The sequence below is a fragment of the Esox lucius genome, chromosome 4 (genome assembly GCF_011004845.1).
Source record: "Esox lucius isolate fEsoLuc1 chromosome 4, fEsoLuc1.pri, whole genome shotgun sequence".
NCBI classification, from domain to species: Eukaryota; Metazoa; Chordata; class Actinopteri; order Esociformes; family Esocidae; genus Esox; species Esox lucius.
This window is the reverse complement of record NC_047572.1, coordinates 15095125-15116439: the sequence shown is the minus strand read 5'-3', so window position 1 is coordinate 15116439 and position 21315 is coordinate 15095125. Positions and strand designations below refer to the sequence as shown.

General features: G+C 40.9%; 1 protein-coding gene across 1 annotated transcript; it reads left to right on the top strand.

Annotated features, from left to right (window-relative positions):
• Positions 1–2301: 2301 nt before the first annotated feature.
• zgc:152774 (uncharacterized protein LOC553526 homolog) lies at positions 2302–20188 on the top strand. The gene is made up of 16 exons (XM_010894376.3): positions 2302–2591; positions 2767–2839; positions 3773–3905; positions 5238–5458; positions 5703–5850; positions 6345–6510; positions 6800–6928; positions 7123–7242; positions 7439–7542; positions 8046–8189; positions 8417–8533; positions 8656–8733; positions 13145–13354; positions 15541–16063; positions 17581–17750; positions 17994–20188. Exons 1-16 carry the CDS (start codon positions 2553–2555, stop codon positions 18151–18153), a joined length of 2535 nt encoding a protein of 844 aa, XP_010892678.2. The 5' UTR covers positions 2302–2552; the 3' UTR covers positions 18154–20188.
• Positions 20189–21315: the final 1127 nt, after the last annotated feature.

Genomic DNA, 21315 nt, shown 5'->3' with positions numbered 1-21315 from the left:
AGATGAGTGGTACCCGGTGGGGTCTTCTGCTGTTGTAGCCCATCCGCCTCAAGGTTGTGCGTGTTGTGGCTTCACAAATGCTTTGCTGCATACCTCGGTTGTAATGAGTGGTTATTTCATTCAAAGTTGCTCTTCTATCAGCTTGAATCAGTTGGCCCATCCTCCTCTGACCTCTAGCATTAACAAGGCATTTTCGCCCACAGGACTGCCGCATACTGGATGTTTTTCCCTTTTCACACCATTCTTTGTAAACCCTAGAAATGGTTGTGCGTGAAAATCCCAGAAACTGAGCAAATTGTGAAATACTCAGACCGGCCCGTCTGGCACCAACAACCATGCCATTCCCATTCTGACATTCAGTTTGGAGTTCAGGAGATTGTCTTGACCAGGACCACAACCCTAAATGCATTGAAGCAACTGTCATGTGATTGGTTGATTAGATAATTGCATTCATGAGAAATTGAACAGGTGTTCCTAATAATCCTTTAGGTGAGTGTATGTTTTAATTGAATTTTTTAAAAAGTCAAACTTTCCTGAAAACTCATTAAGTGTTCTCTGATGCTATTCTGTAGGTGTTTAACTACAGGATAGCATCAAATGACTAACTGTTGAAAAAATGAATTGCAGAGTCTCAGGAGGTTTTAAGAAGAAGAATATATAAGCAAAAATATAGCCAGACAAAAATAACTAAATAAAGTAAAGCAACAATATACATAACACATATCACACTTACTCTAGCAGCAGTATAAAAAAGAGTACTGTAAACTAGCAGCAATCTGGGTAGTATTATTGAACATTTAGATATGGCAAGTATGGTAGTAAAATACAGTTAGGTCTGGAAATAATTGGACACTGACAGAAGTTTTGTTATTTTGGCTGTTTACCAAAATATATTCAAGTTACAGTTAAATAATGAATATGGCCTTAAAGTGCAGTCTTTCAGCTTTAATATGAGGGTATTCACATCCAAATTGGAGGAAGGGTTTAGGAATCACAACTCTTTAATATGTAGCCTCCTCTTTTTCAAGGGACCAAAAGTAATTGGACATTCGACTCAAAAGCTGTTTCATGGATTATATTTGTAACAGCTATTCCTTTATTATTTCTTCATCAATTAAGCAGGTAAAAGGTGTGTAGTTGATTCCAGGTTTGGCATTTGCATTTGGAAGCTGTTGCTGTGAACACACAACATGCAGTCAAAGGAGCTCTCAATGCAAATGAAACAGGCAATCCTTAGGCTGTAAAAAATCCATCAGTGAGATAGCAGGAACATTAGGAGTGGCCAAATCAACAGTTTGGTACATTCTGAGCAAAAAAGAACGCACTGGTAAGCTCTGCAAACAAAAACAGTCCTGGACATCCACAGAAGACAACAGTGGTGGATGATCGTAAGATCCTTTCCATGGTAAAGAAAAACCCCTTCACAACATCCAGCCAACTGAAGAACACTCCAGGGGGTAGGCATATCATTATCCAAGTCTGCCATAAAGAGAAGACTTCACGAGAGCAAATCCAGAGGGTTCATCACAAGCTTCAAAAATAGAAATGCCAGAAAGACCCATGAACAAACAATAACTGAAGACAGCTGCAGTAAAGATCTGACAAAGTATCACAAAGTAGGAACACCAGTGTTTGGTGATGTCCATGAGTTCCAGACTTCAAGCAGCCATTGCCATCTCGGCTGTTTCATTTCAGATCCATTGTGGTGGTGTACAGAGGCAAAATTATGAAAATTGTGTCAGTGTCCAAATATTTCCGAAACTCACTGTACATAACATTGTAAACTAGCAGCATTTGGTAGAATTATTGACCAATATCTGACTTAAATTCTTCTCTCATCCTTTCTAAAGAATAATTATTAGATACATTCATGTTAGCAAAATGTTGCGATTTCTGACAAATATTTAGGGATTTCTGCTGATAGGTCTCATGGGGGTTTCCCTGGGGATAAGGGAGTCACTATTAAAGGGGGTTGTTTTTTATGAAGGTGTAAAAAGGTATACCATACAACTGTATGATATGGATTAACTGCATTGAGAAATAATAAATAGATGAGTCCCCATGAAAGTAAATTATTTGACGGTTGTATTCATGCTACTAAAATACATTTAATACTACACAACTCTTTTGAAAAACCGACTCCACGTGAGATATGTCTGTAAATTCAATCAGGTTTCAATGTACTATAGTAGCACACGCATGACTGTTTGCGTCAGTCCAAACTAAACTCCCTTTATTCAAATAGTTGAAAATGTTGCTTCTGTTCTGTAGTGTCGTTTCCTAATTTTAGACCACATTAGATTAAGCCCTTCCTCGTTAGGCACTCTTCATTAGCCTACACGTAGTTCATGTAGGCTAGTTGTTGTTCTGCAAAACGGACATCGAAGTTTGTTCATCTTAAGTGAACTTTGTAACTTTATAAGCCTGAAACGCAAAAAAAAGCAGGTGCACCACCTTGAAACTCCCCCGGGTGGAGGGGGTTGGGCCGACCTGCACGCGCGACATATTGTCTGGAATTGACTTTCACTTCATAAAAAAAGCAAACAAAAAACATGGCGAGGCTAAGTGAGCATGGGATTCGTCTCAGTTCCGTATGTATTCTTCAAATGTTATTTGTAGTTTTAAAAAATGCATTGCATTTATTCATATATTAATTATTAATATTGATGTAATTTGCTTTCGTTGTATAATTGAATAGGCTGTTGCCGTTTTGTTTTTATTTTAAAGAAAGAATATATTTCCTGTTGCTTTTTTGTTATGTTGCAGATGAGTCCATCCTTCCTGAATAGCAATTCAACAAGTCATACGTGGCCATTCAGTGCAGTTGCAGAATTAATAGGTAACGACCTATTATTTTGTAAGGTTTCAGCAAAAAAAACGTAGCCTACTGGTGACTTGACTTCCGCAATGCTTTGTCTGTGTGCGGGGTCAATTTAATATTTCAAAACTGTCAGAGGAATACCTGCATGTGTCTGTTAGGCTACCGAGCGTTAGTTGGAAGCAACTATAGTGTTTGTCCTGTTACCAGGCCCTTTGGACAAATGAAGTGTGATAATATCCTACTTTATCGGCAACACCGAATTCTTAGGTGGAATTCATTTCCTCATCCATTTTAGGAAAGTACAACTACTTGCAATGCGCGTTAAGCATGTCGTGTATCTTTTCGCTTTTTATTCTAATCTAGATGTTTCAACCAGTCAGCGCTGAGATGCCTCCACTCTGTACACGATCATTGGTTAGAACAGATCTGTAGATTTGTGCGGTGCAAGCTGTAGATCAATCATTCACCTTCAAACTGGTGGAAATGCAGTATTTGCATATTTTGAATGCCCTGGAGTACTCGGTGTACTCTCCAGGACAGTGCGTTCGGTTTAAATATACATATAATAATAATAAATATATTCAGCTTTTACAGCGCTTTCAGAGTATCTCAATTAAAAGAAGATTAACAAACAATAAATATATTATAAAATAGAATTACTGGTCAGCCAAATTACCTTAAAATGTCTTGATTCAGATATAATGAGAGTCCTTTATTTTACATAAATGTGTGGCCATACCTCAGGATGACATGTTGGTCAACTGGCTGGTTGATTACCAGCTCACCTAGTCCAGGTTTCCGTGAAGCATATCTTACTCTGATTTTACAAAAGTTGTTGATGTAAAAAAAAAACGTCTGTGGCTAACTTTTTTACATTAATGGATTAATTGATCAGTCATTCAAACAAACAACAGTTGAGTGATTGACAGACATTGCCTTTTTGATGTGTAGATAATGCATCAGACCCAGGAGTGACAGCCAAGCAGATCTGGATAGATGTGGTCGAGGAACAGAAGCAGCTCTGTCTGGCCTTCACAGACAATGGTAGTGGCATGACTCCCGGCAAACTGCATAAGATGCTAAGGTGAAACATTATATGCTATATGTTATACACAAAAAAAAAAAAATATGAGTAACCAACAGAGGTAATTTTTTTCTTTCTTACCCTACTCTCCTTACTCTCAGATAAAAACTTGTGAATACACACATCTTCTCTTTTTCAATTGCACAAACAGAAACTCAACTCGAGAACATTTATCTTACATTTATATCTCTGGTCACAAATACAGATCGACTTCTCTCACTTTTTTCCACATTTTAGCTAAGCTTTTTATGCATGCAGATCAAGACATTGACTGATCCCCTGTAGGTCATCATTTTTTTTTGTTCTTGAGCCATTATAATTTTGTTTTAGCTTTGTGTTTTGGACCATTGTCCTACTGAAAGACACATTTGCTGTCAAGCTTAAAAGTGCCATTTCCAGCAGGTTTTCCTCAATGATTTTTCTCTACATTGGTCCATTAATTTACCCATAACTATATGATGCAGGGATGGTGCTGTTTTGCTAGTCTGTCTGATTACTCTCCTACTTGCTCAGTCATCCTGGTTAGAGGGATGACCTGATCTGTATACAGCTAGTGGTCTACACAGCTAGTGGTCCATACAGCTAGTGGTCTATACAGCTAGTGGTCTATACAGCTAGTGGTCTATACAGCTAGTGGTCTACACAGCTAGTGGTCCATATAGCTAGTGGTCTATACAGCTAGTGGTCCATGCAGCTAGTGGTCCATGCAGCTAGTGGTCCATACAGCTAGTGGTCCATACAGCTAGTGATCCATACAGCTAGTGGTCCATACAGCTAGTGGTCTATACAGCTAGTGGTCAATATAGCTAGTGGTCCATACAGCTAGTTTGCAACACTTCTGAATCACTTTACTAGCTTGCTACAGTATACTGAGCATAGTAATGAATGTTATCCATATTTAATATCTCTTTTTGTAAATGAAAGACATTGGCATCAATCAAATGGGTGCACGGTCAGACGTGGAAGTTCCCATTTAGTTGTCATACATGAAGTGGAACCAGGTTGGTACAGAAGCATGCAATTGCCCCTAGTCTTTAACCCTTTGCTCAGGGATCTACGGTTCCCTTGTTAGATTTGAGCTGATCTTTCTCCGATCAAATGATAATCCAGATGATATCTCGGTCAAAATGACCACATCAATGTGTGAATTTTTCAGAAGATGTGAAAATATCATATTATTCCGGGGTGTGTTTTTTAGTTAGCTTTAATGTTGTTAAAATGCTGTCACTTTCAATTTAAATAATATTGTCTAATGTGTAACTTTCTAACTCAACTAAAATAGGCTGACCTAATTAACGCTGAAATCTCAACTGGCTCTTCGTCTTTGTTCAGTTTTGGCTTCACAGAGAAAGGTTCTGGTAAGGGCAGCCACCAGGCAATCGGTGTCTATGGAAACGGCTTTAAGTCTGGGTCCATGCGTCTGGGTCGTGACGCTCTCATCTTCACTAAAAATGGCGGCTGTTCGACCGTTGGTATGCTGTCTCAGAGTTACCTACAGGCCATAAAGGCTCAGGCTGTCATTGTCCCCATAGTGCCCTTCAACCAACAGACTAATATCCTCAGATTGGACAAATCTAGGCTACTGTAATGTATTGCCAATAAGGCATTCTCAGGGGAGGTTGTGAGACAAGTAGAGGGAGTGAGAGAGAGTGCGTGGGTGCATGCATGTAGAGAAAATGCATTTGTTTGCATTCGTGGATTCTGTTGTGTGTTTGCGTGTGTGCGTTTATTTGTGCGTGTGTGTGTGCTCGCCTGCCTGCAGGTGAATCCTGGTTGCCCTCCTTAACTATGGCTTACAGGTTCTGGTAGTGACTGAGGATTCTGAGGCCAGTTTGAAGGCCATACTTACCCACTCCCTGATCCACACCCAGGAAGACCTGCTGAAGCACTTTGACTCCATCCCTTCCAAGAAGGGCACTAAGATCCTCATATGGAACATACGCAGGTCTGGATACGCACTGTTTGTTTCTATTGTTGTGGGGATACGAGAAACAATTCACTATTATCCTCTAACCTGTATGTATAGTAAAACCAGGTCTTTCTCTCTCTCTCTCTCTCACACACACACATATACACACACACACACACACACACACAGTACATGCTTACATACATACACATTTATTTTTCTATACTTTTAGGGACCAGAGAAATGATTTCCTATTTTCGCTATATCGTAACTCTTACCCTAACTTAACCGTAACCTAAATAACCTAAACTTAACCCCTTGGCCTGATATAGCCTATTCCCATAATGTTTAAAGAACATTTTCATTATAATGATCTTATAACACAGTCACTGTGAACATCTCAAATTACAGAAAGGATAATTATTGACAGTATGAAATTACTGTCCATGTATTTAACAGTGATACTTGAGAGTCTTAAGAAGAAACTTGAGAGTGTGTGGTTACTCAGGTCTGTAATGTAAACCATGCAGAACCAAAGATGGGAAGCCAGAACTGGATTTTGAGACAGATGAATTTGACATCCGGATGCCAGAAATCCACTCAGAAGAGACCAAGAAAGAGAAAGGCAAAAGGCGGAGCTTTCCAGGACCACAAAGGACAGACCAGAACATACCAGAGATGGACTACTCTCTGAGGGTGAGTGATGACAAGGAAAACAATGATAGAGAGACAGGAGAGAGAGAGGGTTTGTGGTGATGGTGGTGATGTGTTCCAGTGGTAGGAGACAGGTTAGACTCTTAAGAGAACATTTATGGTCAGCTTTTCAGTCTCTCCTCATTCAGTGTTTAATAGGCTGCACTGCTTAACACTGTTACACAGGATGGCAAGACAATACTCTGAAAAGGAATTCTCCACATCACACAGAATGTCTTAAAGGTGTCATACCTTTCAGACTGTTTCTCTCTGTCACACATTTTCCACCCAGGCTTACCTCAGCATCCTGTACCTAAAGCCTCGTACTCAGATCATCCTGAGACAGAAGAAGGTTCAGACAAAGCTAGTCGCCAAGAGCCTGTCACATATTGAGAATGACGTTTATAAGCCACACTTCAATGTATCCTTTTGGAGTATGTTTGTCCTTTAATTTCTAGCCCAAATATTCTTCTCTTAGTAATTGAACTTAAAGGTTCAACCTTCAGATTTTTCCAGTGTAATTCCAGAAACGACGTATGTACCATGGTTTCTTGTGGCAGGGTCAGACTTGGCGTATGTGCAGTAAACAAACTTAACCTTAACCATTTCCATCAGAAAGACCGGGTTAAGGTCACCTTTGGGTTTAACCGTAAGAACAAGGACCACTATGGCATCATGATGTACCATAAGAACCGCCTCATCAAATCCTATGAGAAGGTTGGATACCAGATCAAGGTACAGATAAATCATAGTCTATGTTATCAGGCTCTGTCAACAGCTGGCATAAGATACAGGGTGGGGGTTTGGTTTTGGTCTGGTAGTTACAGGGAATAAATAATCGCTCTACTGTCCACCTCTCTACATCTCTAATTCCATCTGAATTCCCTCTTCTACTTTACCGCCATTTCTTTCCTCTTCTACTTTTTCTCAGTCATCAGGTCAGAGGGCAGGTGTTGGGGTCATTGGGGTTATCGAGTGCAATTTCCTAAAGCCAGCACACAACAAGCAAGACTTTGAGTACACAAAGGAGTACAGGTAGAACTACACACATTAACTCACACACTCATAAGATTAGATTCACCTTTGTCATTGAACCGTACAAGTACAATACAATGAAATGCAGTTAGCATCTGAGCAGAAGTGCAAATGGAGGGCTGAAAATGTACAAGTATTTCCAAGTATTAAGTATATGTATATTAGAAGTGGAATGGGAAGATGTCAAATGCAGTGCAAATGGAAATACTAAATGTGCAATTAAGGCAAATAGGGGAGGGAAGAACGTTTACAAGTATTAGGTATAGTGAATGTTACAGGTGGGATAACAAATGTTTGGGTACAAATGGCAAATTCTTAAATGGCATTTTAGGTGTGCAAACGAGCCAAATAAAGGAGTAATGTAGTAGGGTAACATGAGCAACCGGGATGCAGAAATAGCAGCACTAAGGTCCCCGAGGTAGATCTGTGTGTAACAACTGAAAGAGCTGACAAACATATTTGGAGTGAAAAGTCTTGCTGTTTCCGTGTGGTTTGAAACACAGGCTGACCCTCTCTTCACTGGGCCTGAAACTCAATGACTATTGGAATGAGATGATGGAGAAAAGGGCGAGAGAAAGAGAATTCCAGGCTGCACAGAAGTTGACTGAAGAGGAAGATTCTGACGAGGAGGAGGAAGAGAAAGAGGAGTGAGCCGATGACAATGTTTAATTTAGTCTGAATTATTTGAATGATTGTTAACCGACAGTATCTCATCCATATATATATATAGAGCCCTGCTTCATGTCTATGGTGGGCTGTTCCCAAGGCATCACAGTGCAGGTTCTTGGATAAAGGGCAATAGAAAGTGAGTTTGTTTACAACTTTTGTACCTTTATCCAAATGTTTATGTGCGTGTGTGTGTGTGTGTCTGCAGGAGTCCAGTTTGGCTGCAGTGTGAGGATTGTCTGAAGTGGAGGCGTGTCCCAGGAGGCCACTACAACTCTGTCCCAGAACACTGGACCTGCACCCAGAACCCTAACACCATGCTCAGGTACAGGAGCGAAAAGGAGGCAGACCGACAGGAAGCAAGAGGCCGCTATTGTTATTGTCTGGGTTTTGCATGTTAGGTGGCCTTTGTTCTCATCAACTGTCACATGATCTGTGGTGTTTTAGGAGCTGCTCCTTGCCGGAGGAAGCAGAGGAGAGTGAGGAGGAGTTAACACCAAGCTACCAGAAGAAAGCAAACAAGAAGTAAATACCCCACCGCCCACCCTCACCTAAAACCTACCCCCTAGCCCCCACCACCTCCTCCAACCCCACCGCCTCCTCCAACCACGCTCCGCTCTGCTTGCACTCCGGATATACAGTCAGTTAACGCCTCCACTGCCACCATATTTTGTGTGTGTGTGTGTGTGTGTGTGTGCATGTGTGTGTGCGTGTGCGTGTGTGTGGCTACAGGCTAATGGCTATACATTTGCATATGTATGTGTGCGTGCACATATGTACGCAGCTAGTCATACATCTGCTCTCTGTGTATGCATGTGTCAGTTTGTGGTTTTTTAGCCTGTGTGTTTTACGTCGTTATTCTCAGCATGAGTGTGAGAAATCCGGTGTGGTCAAACCCACAATGTCATAGCAGACCTAACTTCTGCTCTTTCCTTCATACACATATATATATATATATATATATATATATACAGTTAGGTCCGGAAATAATTGGACACTGACACAAGTTTAGTTACTGTGGCTGTTTACCAAAATATATTCAAGCTACAGTTAAACAGTGATTATGGGCTTAAAGTGCAGTCTCTCCGTATTATTTGAGGGTATTCACATCCAAATTGGAGGAAGGGTTTAGGAATTACAGCTCTTTAATATGTAGCCCCCTCTTTTTCCAGGGGCCAAAAGTAAATGGAAAGTTGACTCAAAAGCTGTTTCATGGACAGGTGTGGGCTATTCCTTCATCATTTCTTCATCAGTTTAGCAGGTAAAAGGCCTGAGTTGATTCCAGGTGTGGCATTCGCATTTGGAAGCTGTTGCTTTGAACCCACAACATGCGGTCAAAGGAGCTCTTAAATGCAAGTGAAAACATCCTTAGGCTGCAAAAACAAAGAAAATCCATCAATCCTTTGGTATATTCTGAGAAAAAAGAACGCACGCGTGAGCTCTGCAATACAAAAAGGCCTGGACGTCCACTGAAGACAACAGTGCTGGATGATTGTAGGATCCTTTCCATGGTAAAGGAAAACCCCTTCACAACACCCAGCCAAGTGAAGAACACTCTCCTGGAGGTATGCATATCATTATCCAAGTCTACCTTAAAGAGAAGACTTCACGAGAGCAAATACAGAGGGTTCACCACAAGGTGCAAACCATTCATAAGCCTCATGAATAGAAAGACCAGATTAGACTTTGCCAAAAAAACATTAAAAAAAGCCAGCCCAGTTCTAGAACAGCATTCTTTGGACAGATGAAACTAAGATCATCCTGTACCAGAATGATGGGAAGAAAAAAGTGTGGAGGAGGCTTGGAATGGCTCATGATCCAAAGCATACCACATCATCTGTAACTCATGGTGAAGGCAGTGTGATGGCATGGGCATGCATGGTTTCCTATGGCACTGGGTCACTAGTGTTTATTGATGATGTGACGGCGCTTCACTTTACAGATGGACAATGACCCAAAACACTGTGAAAGCAACCCAGGAGTTGATCTGAACCAGATTGAGCCTGAATTTCACTTGTTGAAGACACAACTTAAGGCAGAAAAACCCACGAACAAACAACAACTGAAGATGGATGCAGTAAAGGCCTGGAAACCCAGCGTTTGGTGATGTCTATGCATTCCAGACCTCAAGCAGTCATTGCTTGCAAAGGATTCTTGATTTTCAAAGTATTTAAAATGAACATTTTATTTATGATTGTGTTCATTTGTCCAATTACATTTGAGCCCCTGAAATAAGGGGACTGTGTATGAAAATGGTTGCAATTCCTAAATGTTTCATACAATATTTTTGTTTAATTTCAAATCCTTTCTGGTGGCGTACAGAGACAAAATTATGAAAATTGTGTCAGTGTCCAAATATTTTCAGGCGTAACTATATAGATATATATACACAGAGTTGTGCTCATAAGTTTGCATACCCTTGGAGAATTGGTAATATATGTACCATTTGTAAAGAAAACATGAGTGAGCAGGCAAAACACATCTTTTATTTCATATGGGATTCACATTCAACTGAAGGTCATAACAGAATGGCACAATCATTTTGCCAAGACAAATGGCACAATCATATTGCCCCCTTTAGCATCAATGACAGCAAGCAGTCTTTTGTAATAGTTGTCTATGAGGCCCCAAATTCTTGCAGGTGGTATAGCTGCCCATTCGTCTTGGCAAAATGCTAAGTCTTTGGTCGCTTTGCATTAACCATTTTTGAGATCTCCCCAGAGTGGCTCAATGATATTAAGGTCAGGAGACTGCGATGGCCACTCCTGAACATTCACCGTTTTCTGCTGTAACCACTGGAGAGCCATCTTGGCCTTGTGCTTAGGGTCATTGTCATGCTGGAAAGTCCAAGAGCGTCCCATGCGCAGCTTTCGTGCAGAAGAATGCAAATTGTCTGCCAGTACTTTCTGATATCATGCTGCATTCATCTTACCATCAATTTTCAAAAGCTTCCCCAGGCCTTTAGAGCTCACCCCCCAAAAATATCAGTGAGTCACCACCATGTTTCACAGTCAGGAGAGTATTCTGTTCACTATAGGCCTTGCTGACACCTCTCCAAACATACCACTTATGGTTGCTCAGTGCATCCACGTGAGAGCTAACAAACTCATTGACTATTTATACACAGACACTAATTGCAATTTAAAAAGCTACAGGTGTGGGAAATGTACCTTTAATTGCCATTTTCACATTGTGCGTGTCACCTTGTGTCTGTAACAAGGCCAAACATTCAAGGGTATGTAAACTTTTGATCAGGGCCATTTGGGTTATTTATGTTATCATTATGATTTAAAAAGGAGCCAAACAACTATGTGATAATAAATGGCTTTATATGATCACTATCCTTAAATAAAAGACAGTTTTTTTGAATGATCAGTCATATTTTCAAAATCTATACCAAAATTTCACATTTTCTGCCAGGTTATGCAAACGTATGACCACAACTGTACACAGCTCCAGAAAAAATTAAGAGACCACTCCTAATTTTTCTTAAATCAGCATCTCTACATGTATGGCAGCCATTCCATTCCAGTGTCTGTTAAATTCCAACACAGGCACACCTCATTTTACTTAATGAGGTACTGATTAGGTGATTACCTCAAAGGTAATTTGAATAAAAAAATAACTATTCAGCATGACAAAAGAGTTGTTTGCTTCCATCCTGAAAATTTGAAAGTCGGCAGTTCATAAGAACAAGGTCAAGCAACAGACATTGGGGACAACAAAGCTACAAACTGTCAGAGGGCGAAAACGACTGTCCACTTACCGAGATGACCATCAACTCATTCGAATGTCACTGAACAACCGTAGGATGACATCAAGTGACCTACAAAAAGAATGTCAAACAGCAGCTGGGGTGAAGTGCACGGTGAGGACGGTTCGAAACAGGCTCCTAGGGGCAGGGCTGAAGTCATGCAGAGCTAGAAAAAAGCCGTTCATCAATGAGAAGCAAAGAAGAACCAGGCAGAAGTTTGCAAAGACCATAAGTATTGGACCGTAGAGGAATGGAGTAAGGTCATCTTCATTGACAAGTAAAATGTTCAGCTTTGCCCAACACCTGGTCGTCTAATGATTAGACGGAGACCTGGAGAGGCCTACAAGCCACAGTGTCTCGTACCCACTGTGAAATTTGGTGGAGGATCGTGATGATCTGGGGATGCTTCAGCAAGGCCGGAATCCGGCAGATTTGTCTTTGTGAAGGATGCATGAATCAAGCCAAGTACAAGTTTATCCTGGAAGAACACCTGCTTCCTTCTGTTCTGACAATGTTCCCCAACTCTGAGAACTGTTTTTTCCAGCAGGACAATTCTCCATGCCACACAGCCAGGTCAATCAATGTGTGGATGGAGGACCACCAGATCAAGACCCTGTCATGGCCAGACCTGAACCCCATTGAAAACCTCTGGAATTTGATCAAGAGGAAGATGGAAGGTCACAAGCCATCAAACAAAGCCAAGCTACTTGTGCCAGGAGTGCCATAAAGTCACCCAACAGCATTGTGACAGGCTGTTGGAGAGCATGCCAAGACTGAAAGCTGTGATTATAAATCAGGGTTATTCCACCAAACTCTTCCTAAGTTAAATATTTTGTTGCTGAAAAATGAATATTAATTTGTTTTCTTTGCATTATTTGAGGTCTGGAAACAATGTATCTTTTTTTGGGTTATTTTGACCAGTTGTTGTTTTCTACAAATAAATACTCTATATGACAATATTTTTATAACGTTGTCAGTAGTTTATAGAATAAAACCAAAATGTTAATTTAACTCAAACACATACTTATGATTAGTAAACCCAGAGAAACTGATAATTCTGCAGTGGTCTCTTAATTTTTTCCACAGCTTTATATAACCAACTGTAGACCTAATCTACTCATGCTTAACTATTCTGTAGCACCATTAGTTGGCTCACTCTGTTTTTAAACTGTGTCTAAAAAGGGACCAAGGAAAAAGACGAGGCCGTCCACGGAAGCACCAAGTCCTTCCCCAAGGCCTTTCTGAGCCAGTCCTCCTCCGCCCTCTACCCCGTGGTACCCCCCTCCCTCCGCCCCCACAGGAGGAGACGGAGGACAACCAGATGGACAAGACAGTAGTTTCAGTGGTGGCCTCATCAGAGGATGACGACAGCATGGCAGTGCCCAAGACAGGGTGAGATGGTGTGAACAGACATGTAGTACAGTATGCTGTCCATATAAAATGGACTCCTGGCCCATGCAGCCTGCAGATGAATTAATCTTATACGTGTTAATAGGAAAGGAAATACTACAGTTTACTATGGTATTCTGTAGTGTACTATACTACACTCTAGGGTTGCACAATATTGGAAATAACTGACATTGCGATGTTTTGTTTTTCGTCACGCACAAGCAGAGCCTACATGTCAACTAAGTTCAGCAACGAACCATGTTTAAAATAATAATAATACTAATAAACTGTGTTTCCAATAACCCATAAATCAGAGTAAATAACCTTATATCAGACAGATATAATGCTGCTTTTCCATTTGAAAAAAATATACATTGTAGACTGATATATGTTGACCTTACTAAATCACACGTTCTGCCATGTGACTACTGCTGATGCCTACATCCCAATGTCCATGCTGAAACGATATATCGTGCCGCCCTACTACTCTCTGTTGTTTCTTCGTCCGTGGCACCTACTATAGTACAGTAATTGTCTAGTATACTGTAGAATACTGTGTTACACCACAGTTACCCTTAATCATGTAGTGCTTGCTTATAGAGTGGTGTACTGTATTTAAGCAATAAGGCATGGGTGTGTGTGCGAAGAGTACAAGCTGTACTTATAATCTTTACTCAAGCAATTTGAATAGGGTATTTCACCCAAAACCACACCATGCTAATAGACCATACAGTGCCCCCTATTTTTTTCAGAATGGAAACCTATTGGCATCATACACTCACCTAAAGGATTATTAGGAACACCTGTTAAATTTCTCATTAATGCAATTATCTAATCAACCAATCACATGGCAGTTGCTTCAATGCATTTAGGGGTGTGATCCTGGTCAAGACAGTTTCCTAAACTCCAAACTGAATGTCAGAATGGGAAAGAAAGGTGATTTAAGCAATTTTGAGCGTGGCATGGTTGTTGGTGCCAGACGGGCCGGTCTGAGTATTTCACAATCTGCTCAGTTACTGGGATTTTCACGCACAACCATTTCTAGGGTTTACAAAGAATGGTGTGAAAAGGGAAAAACATCCAGTATGCAGCAGTCCTGTGGGCGAAAATGCCTTGTTGATGCTAGAGGTCAGAGGAGAATGGGCCGACTGATTCAAGCTGATAGAAGAGCAACTTTGGCTGAAATAACCACTCATTACAACCGAGGTATGCAGCAAAGCATTTGTGAAGCCACAACACGCACAACCTTGAGGCAGATGGGTCAATACGGTGCAGTCGTCCTGTCCCCTTTGCAGAAGAGCATCCCCAAAGAATGATGTTTCCACCTCCATGCTTCACGGTTGGGATGGTGTTCTTGAGGTTGTACTCATCCTTCTTCTTCCTCCAAACACGGCGAATGGAGTTTAGACCAAAAAGCCCTATTTTTGTCTCATCAGACCACTTGACCTTCTCCCATTCCTCCTCTGGATCATCCAGATGGTCATTGGCAAACTTCAGACGGGCCTGGACATGCGCTGGCTTGAGCAGGGGGACCTTGCGTGCGCTGCAGGGTTTTAATCCATGATGGCGTAGTGTGTTACTAATGGTTTTCTTTGAGACTGTGGTCCCAGCTCTCTTCAGGTCATTGACCAGGTCCTGCCATGTAGTTCTGGGCTGATCCCTCACCTTCCTCATGATCATTGATGCCCCACGAGGTGAGATCTTGCATGGAGCCCCAGACCGAGGGAGATTGCCCGTAATCTTGAACTTCTTCCATTTTCTAATAATTGCGCCAACAGTTGTTGCCTTCGCACCAAGCTGCTTGCCTATTGTCCTGTAGCCCATCCCAGCCTTGTGCAGGTCTACAATATTATCCCTGATGTCCTTACACAGCTCTCTGGTCTTTGCCATTGTGGAGAGGTTGGAGTCTGTTTGATTGAGTGTGTGGACAGGTGTCTTTTATACAGGTAACAAGATCAAACAGGTGCAGTTAATACAGGTAATAAGTGGAGAACAGGAGGGCTTCTTAAAGAAAAACTAACATGTCTGTGAGAGCCGGAATTCTTACTGGTTGGTAGGTGATCAAATACTAATGTCAATACTTGTTACAGACCTCTACATGCTTTGTAAGTAGGAAAACCTGCAAAATCGGCAGTATATCAAATACTTGTTCTCCCCACTTTATATATCTCAATATCAATATCTTTCAGGAGCAGCAAACGTAAATCAAGATGGCCGCCAAGGGACATGGATAAGAGACCCCATCCATGGGCGGAGCCAAACCCGTTTGCTGATGAGATCCAAGAGTTGCAGCCACCTGGAAAAGAGGTCAACGAACCACAGATACTGACTGGGCCGACAGACCTGACCAAGGCTGAGAAGTTATTGCCAGGGATCAACAGAGTATGTCCTTCCCAGCCCAGCTCCAGCATGGCCTGGCCTCCGTCCCTCCCATCGGCCCAAACAGTGGTGGTGTCCCCACTGAGTCGTCCAGAAGGCCCTTTGACCCGGGCTCTGACACTGGAGGGGACTGGGTCGGACAAAAGAACAATGGTCCACAGGCTGGCCGGGCTGGAGAAGGAGACTCAGAGACTGAGGAGAATACTGGGGTCGGACGCACCCCCAGCAACTCAGGACGCTGGGGTCATGACAGAGAGTGCTTCTGTGGATAGGGTCACTGGTGGGCCAGAGACATCATTCGCAGCCATTGCATCTAAACTGGACCTAAAGGAGGTAAGAATAGAGAACTGTTAATCTCTTACATGTAAGAGCTGAATGTTTTAGAAAATGAGTGACATGAAAAAAGATGTCATATCAGAACTGGGCAGACCTAGGATCTGAACACCCGGTGGGTGTATCAACAAACACAGAAACGAACATCCACAGACAGAAACAAAAAGAGACATACACAAAGAGACAGAAACATCCACAGACAGAAACAAAAAGAGACATACACAAAGAGACAGAAACAGACACACACAGAAACAAAAAGAGACATACACAAAGAGACAGAAACAGACACACACAGAAACAAAAAGAGACATACACAAAGAGACAGAAACAGACACACACAGAAACAAAAAGAGACATACACAAAGAGACAGAAACAGACACAGAATGAAACAAAAAGAGACATACACAAAGAGACAGAAACATCCACAGACAGAAACAAAAAGAGACATACACAAAGAGACAGAAACAGACACACACAGAAACAAAAAGAGACATACACAAAGAGACAGAAACAGACACACACAGAAACAAAAAGAGACATACACAAAGAGACAGAAACAGTCAGAAACAGAAACAAAAAGAGACATACACAAAGAGACAGAAACAAAAAGAGACATACACAAAGAGACAGACACAGACAGAAACAAAAAGAGACATACACAAAGAGACAGAAACAGTCAGAAACAGAAACAAAAAGAGACATACACAAAGAGACAGAAACAGACACAGACAGAAACAAAAAGAGACATACACAAAGAGACAGAAACAGACACACACAGAAACAAAAAGAGACATACACAAAGAGACAGAAACAGACACACACAGAAACAAAAAGAGACATACACAAAGAGACAGAAACAGACACAGAATGAAACAAAAAGAGACATACACAAAGAGACAGAAACATCCACAGACAGAAACAAAAAGAGACATACACAAAGAGACAGAAACATCCACAGACTGAAACAAAAAGAGACATACACAAAGAGACAGAAACAGACACACACAGAAACAAAGAGAGACATACACAAAGAGACAGAAACAGACACACACAGAAACAAAAAGAGACATACACAAAGAGACAGAAACAGTCAGAAACAGACTCCGACAGAAACAAAAAGAGACATACACAAAGAGACAGAAACAGAAAGAGACATTCACAAAGAGACAGAATCAGACACAGACAGAAACAAAAAGAGACATACACAAAGAGACAGAAACAGACACAGACCGAAACACCCTTGTGATCGGATACCTGCAAGTTTAATCGTGGTTGTTAGACAATAAGCATTCTCCTCAAAGTGTATGTACTCTAGCATACATCCTGATTGAGAGAGAAATGTAATGCAAGATGCATTGGTGGGACGTGCTTCTGAGAATAGATCCAAGGTCAACTCTCTCAAGCCCACACAGTTGCCAACACAAATTGGAAGCCACAAAATTGGGGGGAGGGGATAATCTTTTGGACTTAAAATAAACAATAAACAACTTCATTCTATGACCCTCTCTGTCCACAGTGTGAGAACTCTGCACCTCCTGGTGGCTCAATGGTTCCTGGACTGATTGTGGAGGGTGTCCAGACCCAGAAAGAACAGTCTGAGCTGGTCAGGCTGAGGAGGGAGAAGACTGACTCCCAGAGCAGGCTGAGGCAAACTGAGAGTCCAGTGACTAGGGACCAGAGCTCCCGGTGGGTATACACACACACATACACACACAGAGAAACGCACAGACAGAAACACAGACACAGAGATACCGACAGAAACAAACACGTGCAGACATAAACACAAACACACACAAAATCCCAGAGATAAACACACACCCATGCAGACAGAAACACACGTACAGACCCAAGACAACAAATACATATACATGGCAAGAAATACATGTTCTCTCTTCTCAAGCCTTGCATTCTCTACTTGCTGTGTTCCAGAATTCTGCAGGAGAACCTCCAAAGGATCCGTGGGAACGTGGTGGCTCTGCTCTCTGCCATCCTGCCTCACCTGGACCTACAGGGCATAAGTCTGGACACACCAGATGTTGACAGCATCCTCCAGCAGATAATAGACGCCAACTCACTGTCTCTACTCTAAAACTCACCCTGCACTCATGAATTCCCTGTCAGAACATACACTTACTCTCATGGGTTTTCCTGCGGTTTATTGCCAACAAATATAATGATCACTTTGGCCTGCGTTGTAAGGATCACATTATATTTCCACTAACCCTTCAACATCTCCAGTGACTGTAACAATGCATAATCCTCAGTGGCTTTCACGTTAAATACTTCCCAGTTAACCCTCAGTTCCAATGCATTACAGCTAAACTATACCAACGCTGCCACTACATCGTTAAGTCTGCACAATGTGGGCTGCAGTGTTTATGCTAACTCCCGGTGTTGAGCGTGATCAATGAAATGCTACACCAGAAGAAAATAATTGGCACTTTGGCAAAGCACGGCTCACTTCAAGTAGTCAGTTTTATGCTTCCAATCTATTTTTCTTCTCCATGCGTGTGTTGCTTGTTGAGTGGGCAATGTTTGACTTGGACACATGTTTTTTTACTGAAATAAAAGCATCTTATTTGAAGTAAAGGTAGCACCCAAAGGTCACTAACCATGCATAGCATTCTGAAGGTAATACATCAGATTCACAATGTACTTACATGTGGTGTAGCTTGTCCAGGGCTTGACATTCTGGTAAATTGACCAGTGATCTGAAAGGAAAGCAAAACATGCCCATATGTCATTTTAGTAGGGGATTTTATCTTTAATTTTAACTGAGTGAGTAGTTTAGTTTATGGATTACCGATTTTGGCATATTCAAGGAATTTCACTGTATTTTTTAATGCACCTCATATTAATTTTCAAGAACTTACATTTGATATATTATTAGTGTAATCGTTTTTTGGGGAAAGGCTCCCCGTAAAATTGGTCTTTGACATTTCGAGAATATATAATTGTTACAGGGCTTCCTAATGGCACTACAATTGCCATACAACCCTTGACTAATATGTCTTAGCACGCAGTTAGCAAATTGGAATGAGTGCAGCTGCCTCTCGACAAATAATAAAAGGCTTGGAGCCGTTCATTTGGTTCCTTGATTTCCTTTTTTTGCTCGAACAACGATTATTTCCAGATAAGTTACAACATTATTATCTAAAGATTGCACATTAAAGGGACAGTTTGAACTAGATTAATATTTAGATCAAACCTTCAAGCGGAATTTCACCCAGTTATGAATCTAGGTCGAACTATCCCTTTAAAAACTGGGGAGAGTGCCTCTTTGTGTTCCACAATCATTTTCCAGTAGGTACTGTAGGCTAACGCCAGGTAAAAAAGTTGATTTAACAATTAGGACGGCCAAGATGTAACCTATTTGAACTTGTTTTTCAAGCTACAACGTTATTCCAGAAAACAAATCCACCTTTACATTAGAGATGTTCACTTTTTGTTCATTGTTCTGTACTTATTTTTAAGCATTTTAAATGAAAATCAATCAGGTGAACCAAAAAAACAGACAAAATCTCTGCTATGACGGTTACTGTACGCTTTCTTTTACCACACTATTGTGGTCCTGGTGCTACTTTTTACTTGGTGTGATATGTTGAAATGTTATTATTCGGTTCAGCATGTTATGCTGTGTGTTTTACCTTCTACATACAGGCTATTACGTATCTTTATTTAAACTTATCTCCTTCATTACCATAATGTGTTAATACTGTCTCGCGTTTGAAAGAGATGTAGAGAAATAATGTTTTTTTGTGATAGCCTACTGAATTGTTTTTTATTTTATTTTCAGAAAATAATGCAAAAAAAATCTTAACACTGTAATTGCTTGCTCTGTCATTGTTTGTCAGTTTGTTTGTATACTTTTTAAGAAAATCAACGTAATATAATAATTGTGTGATCCTTTGTCTCACTTGAGTATTACATCATCAACAGTTCTGCTGTTAAAACACCCTACTAATCCTTTTACCTGGAGCAGGTTGCCAAGTTTGTGTGAATTCTGACAATAAGCAAGGCAGAATCTATCCTCGACCGACAGACCCTTGCTAAATAGCTTAGTGTTTAGAGACGCAAACTGCCATGTAGGCGACCGCTGTTTGATCCTTGGACAGAACAAAGTAGGCATTAGGATTTGTTCAGGATAGACTAAACTTTGCTGGCTACAAGCTTCAATAGCTACAGGAATTTGATACACTGCCGATTTTGCAGGTTTTCCCAATTACAAAGCATGTCTCTAATTTTTATCATAGGTACTCTTCAACTGTGAGTGATGGAATCTAAAACAAAAATCCAGAAAACCATATTGTATGATTTTTAAGTAATTCATTTGCATTTTATTGCATGACATAAGTATTTGATACATCAGAAAAGCAGAACTTAATATTTGGTACAGAAACCTTTGTTTGCAATTACAAAGATCATATGTTTCCTGTAGTTCTTGACCAGGTTTACACACACTGTAGCAGGGATTTTGGCCCACTCCTCACCAGTACATAGCCTACTTGTAGTATATGGTATGTAGTATACGATTTGAGGTTTAACCATTGCTTTCGATTTATGTACTAGGTTCACATAGTGTAGTGGCCGTTAAACTGTCATTGTTTTCTAAAGCAACAAACCAGCCATGGAGTGATTGGAGTCATTGTTTTAATTACTAGCTATTAGCTAGCCACTTACAGTAAACTCTTTCTAATTTAACGCCTCAAATGTAGTGTAGCGACCCTGTTAAACCTGTTGTTGGTTTGGATTTTAGCTAGGTTAGGGAACTACACTGGACAAAATTATAAACGCAACACTTTTTGCCCCTATTTATCATGAGCTGAACTCAAAGATCTAAGACTTTCTCTATGTACACTAAAGGCCTATTTCTCTCAAATATTGTTCACATCTGTCTAAATCTGTGTTAGTGAGCACTTTGCTGAGATAATCCAGCCACCTCACATATCAAGATGCTGACTAGACAGCATGATTATTGCACAGGTGTGCCTTAGGCTGGCCACAATAAAAGGCCACTCTAAAATGTGCAGTTCCATCACACAGCACAATGCCACAGATGTCGCAAGTTTAGAGGGAGCGTGGCCAATGGTGGCGGTGGGGTTATAGTATGGGCAGGCGTGTGTTATGGACAACGAACACAGGTGCATTTTATTGATGGCATTTTGAATACACAGAGATACCATGATGAGATCATGAGGCCCATTGTTGGTTCAAATCCAGTGAGAGCTATATTATTCATCCCTTTTAATCG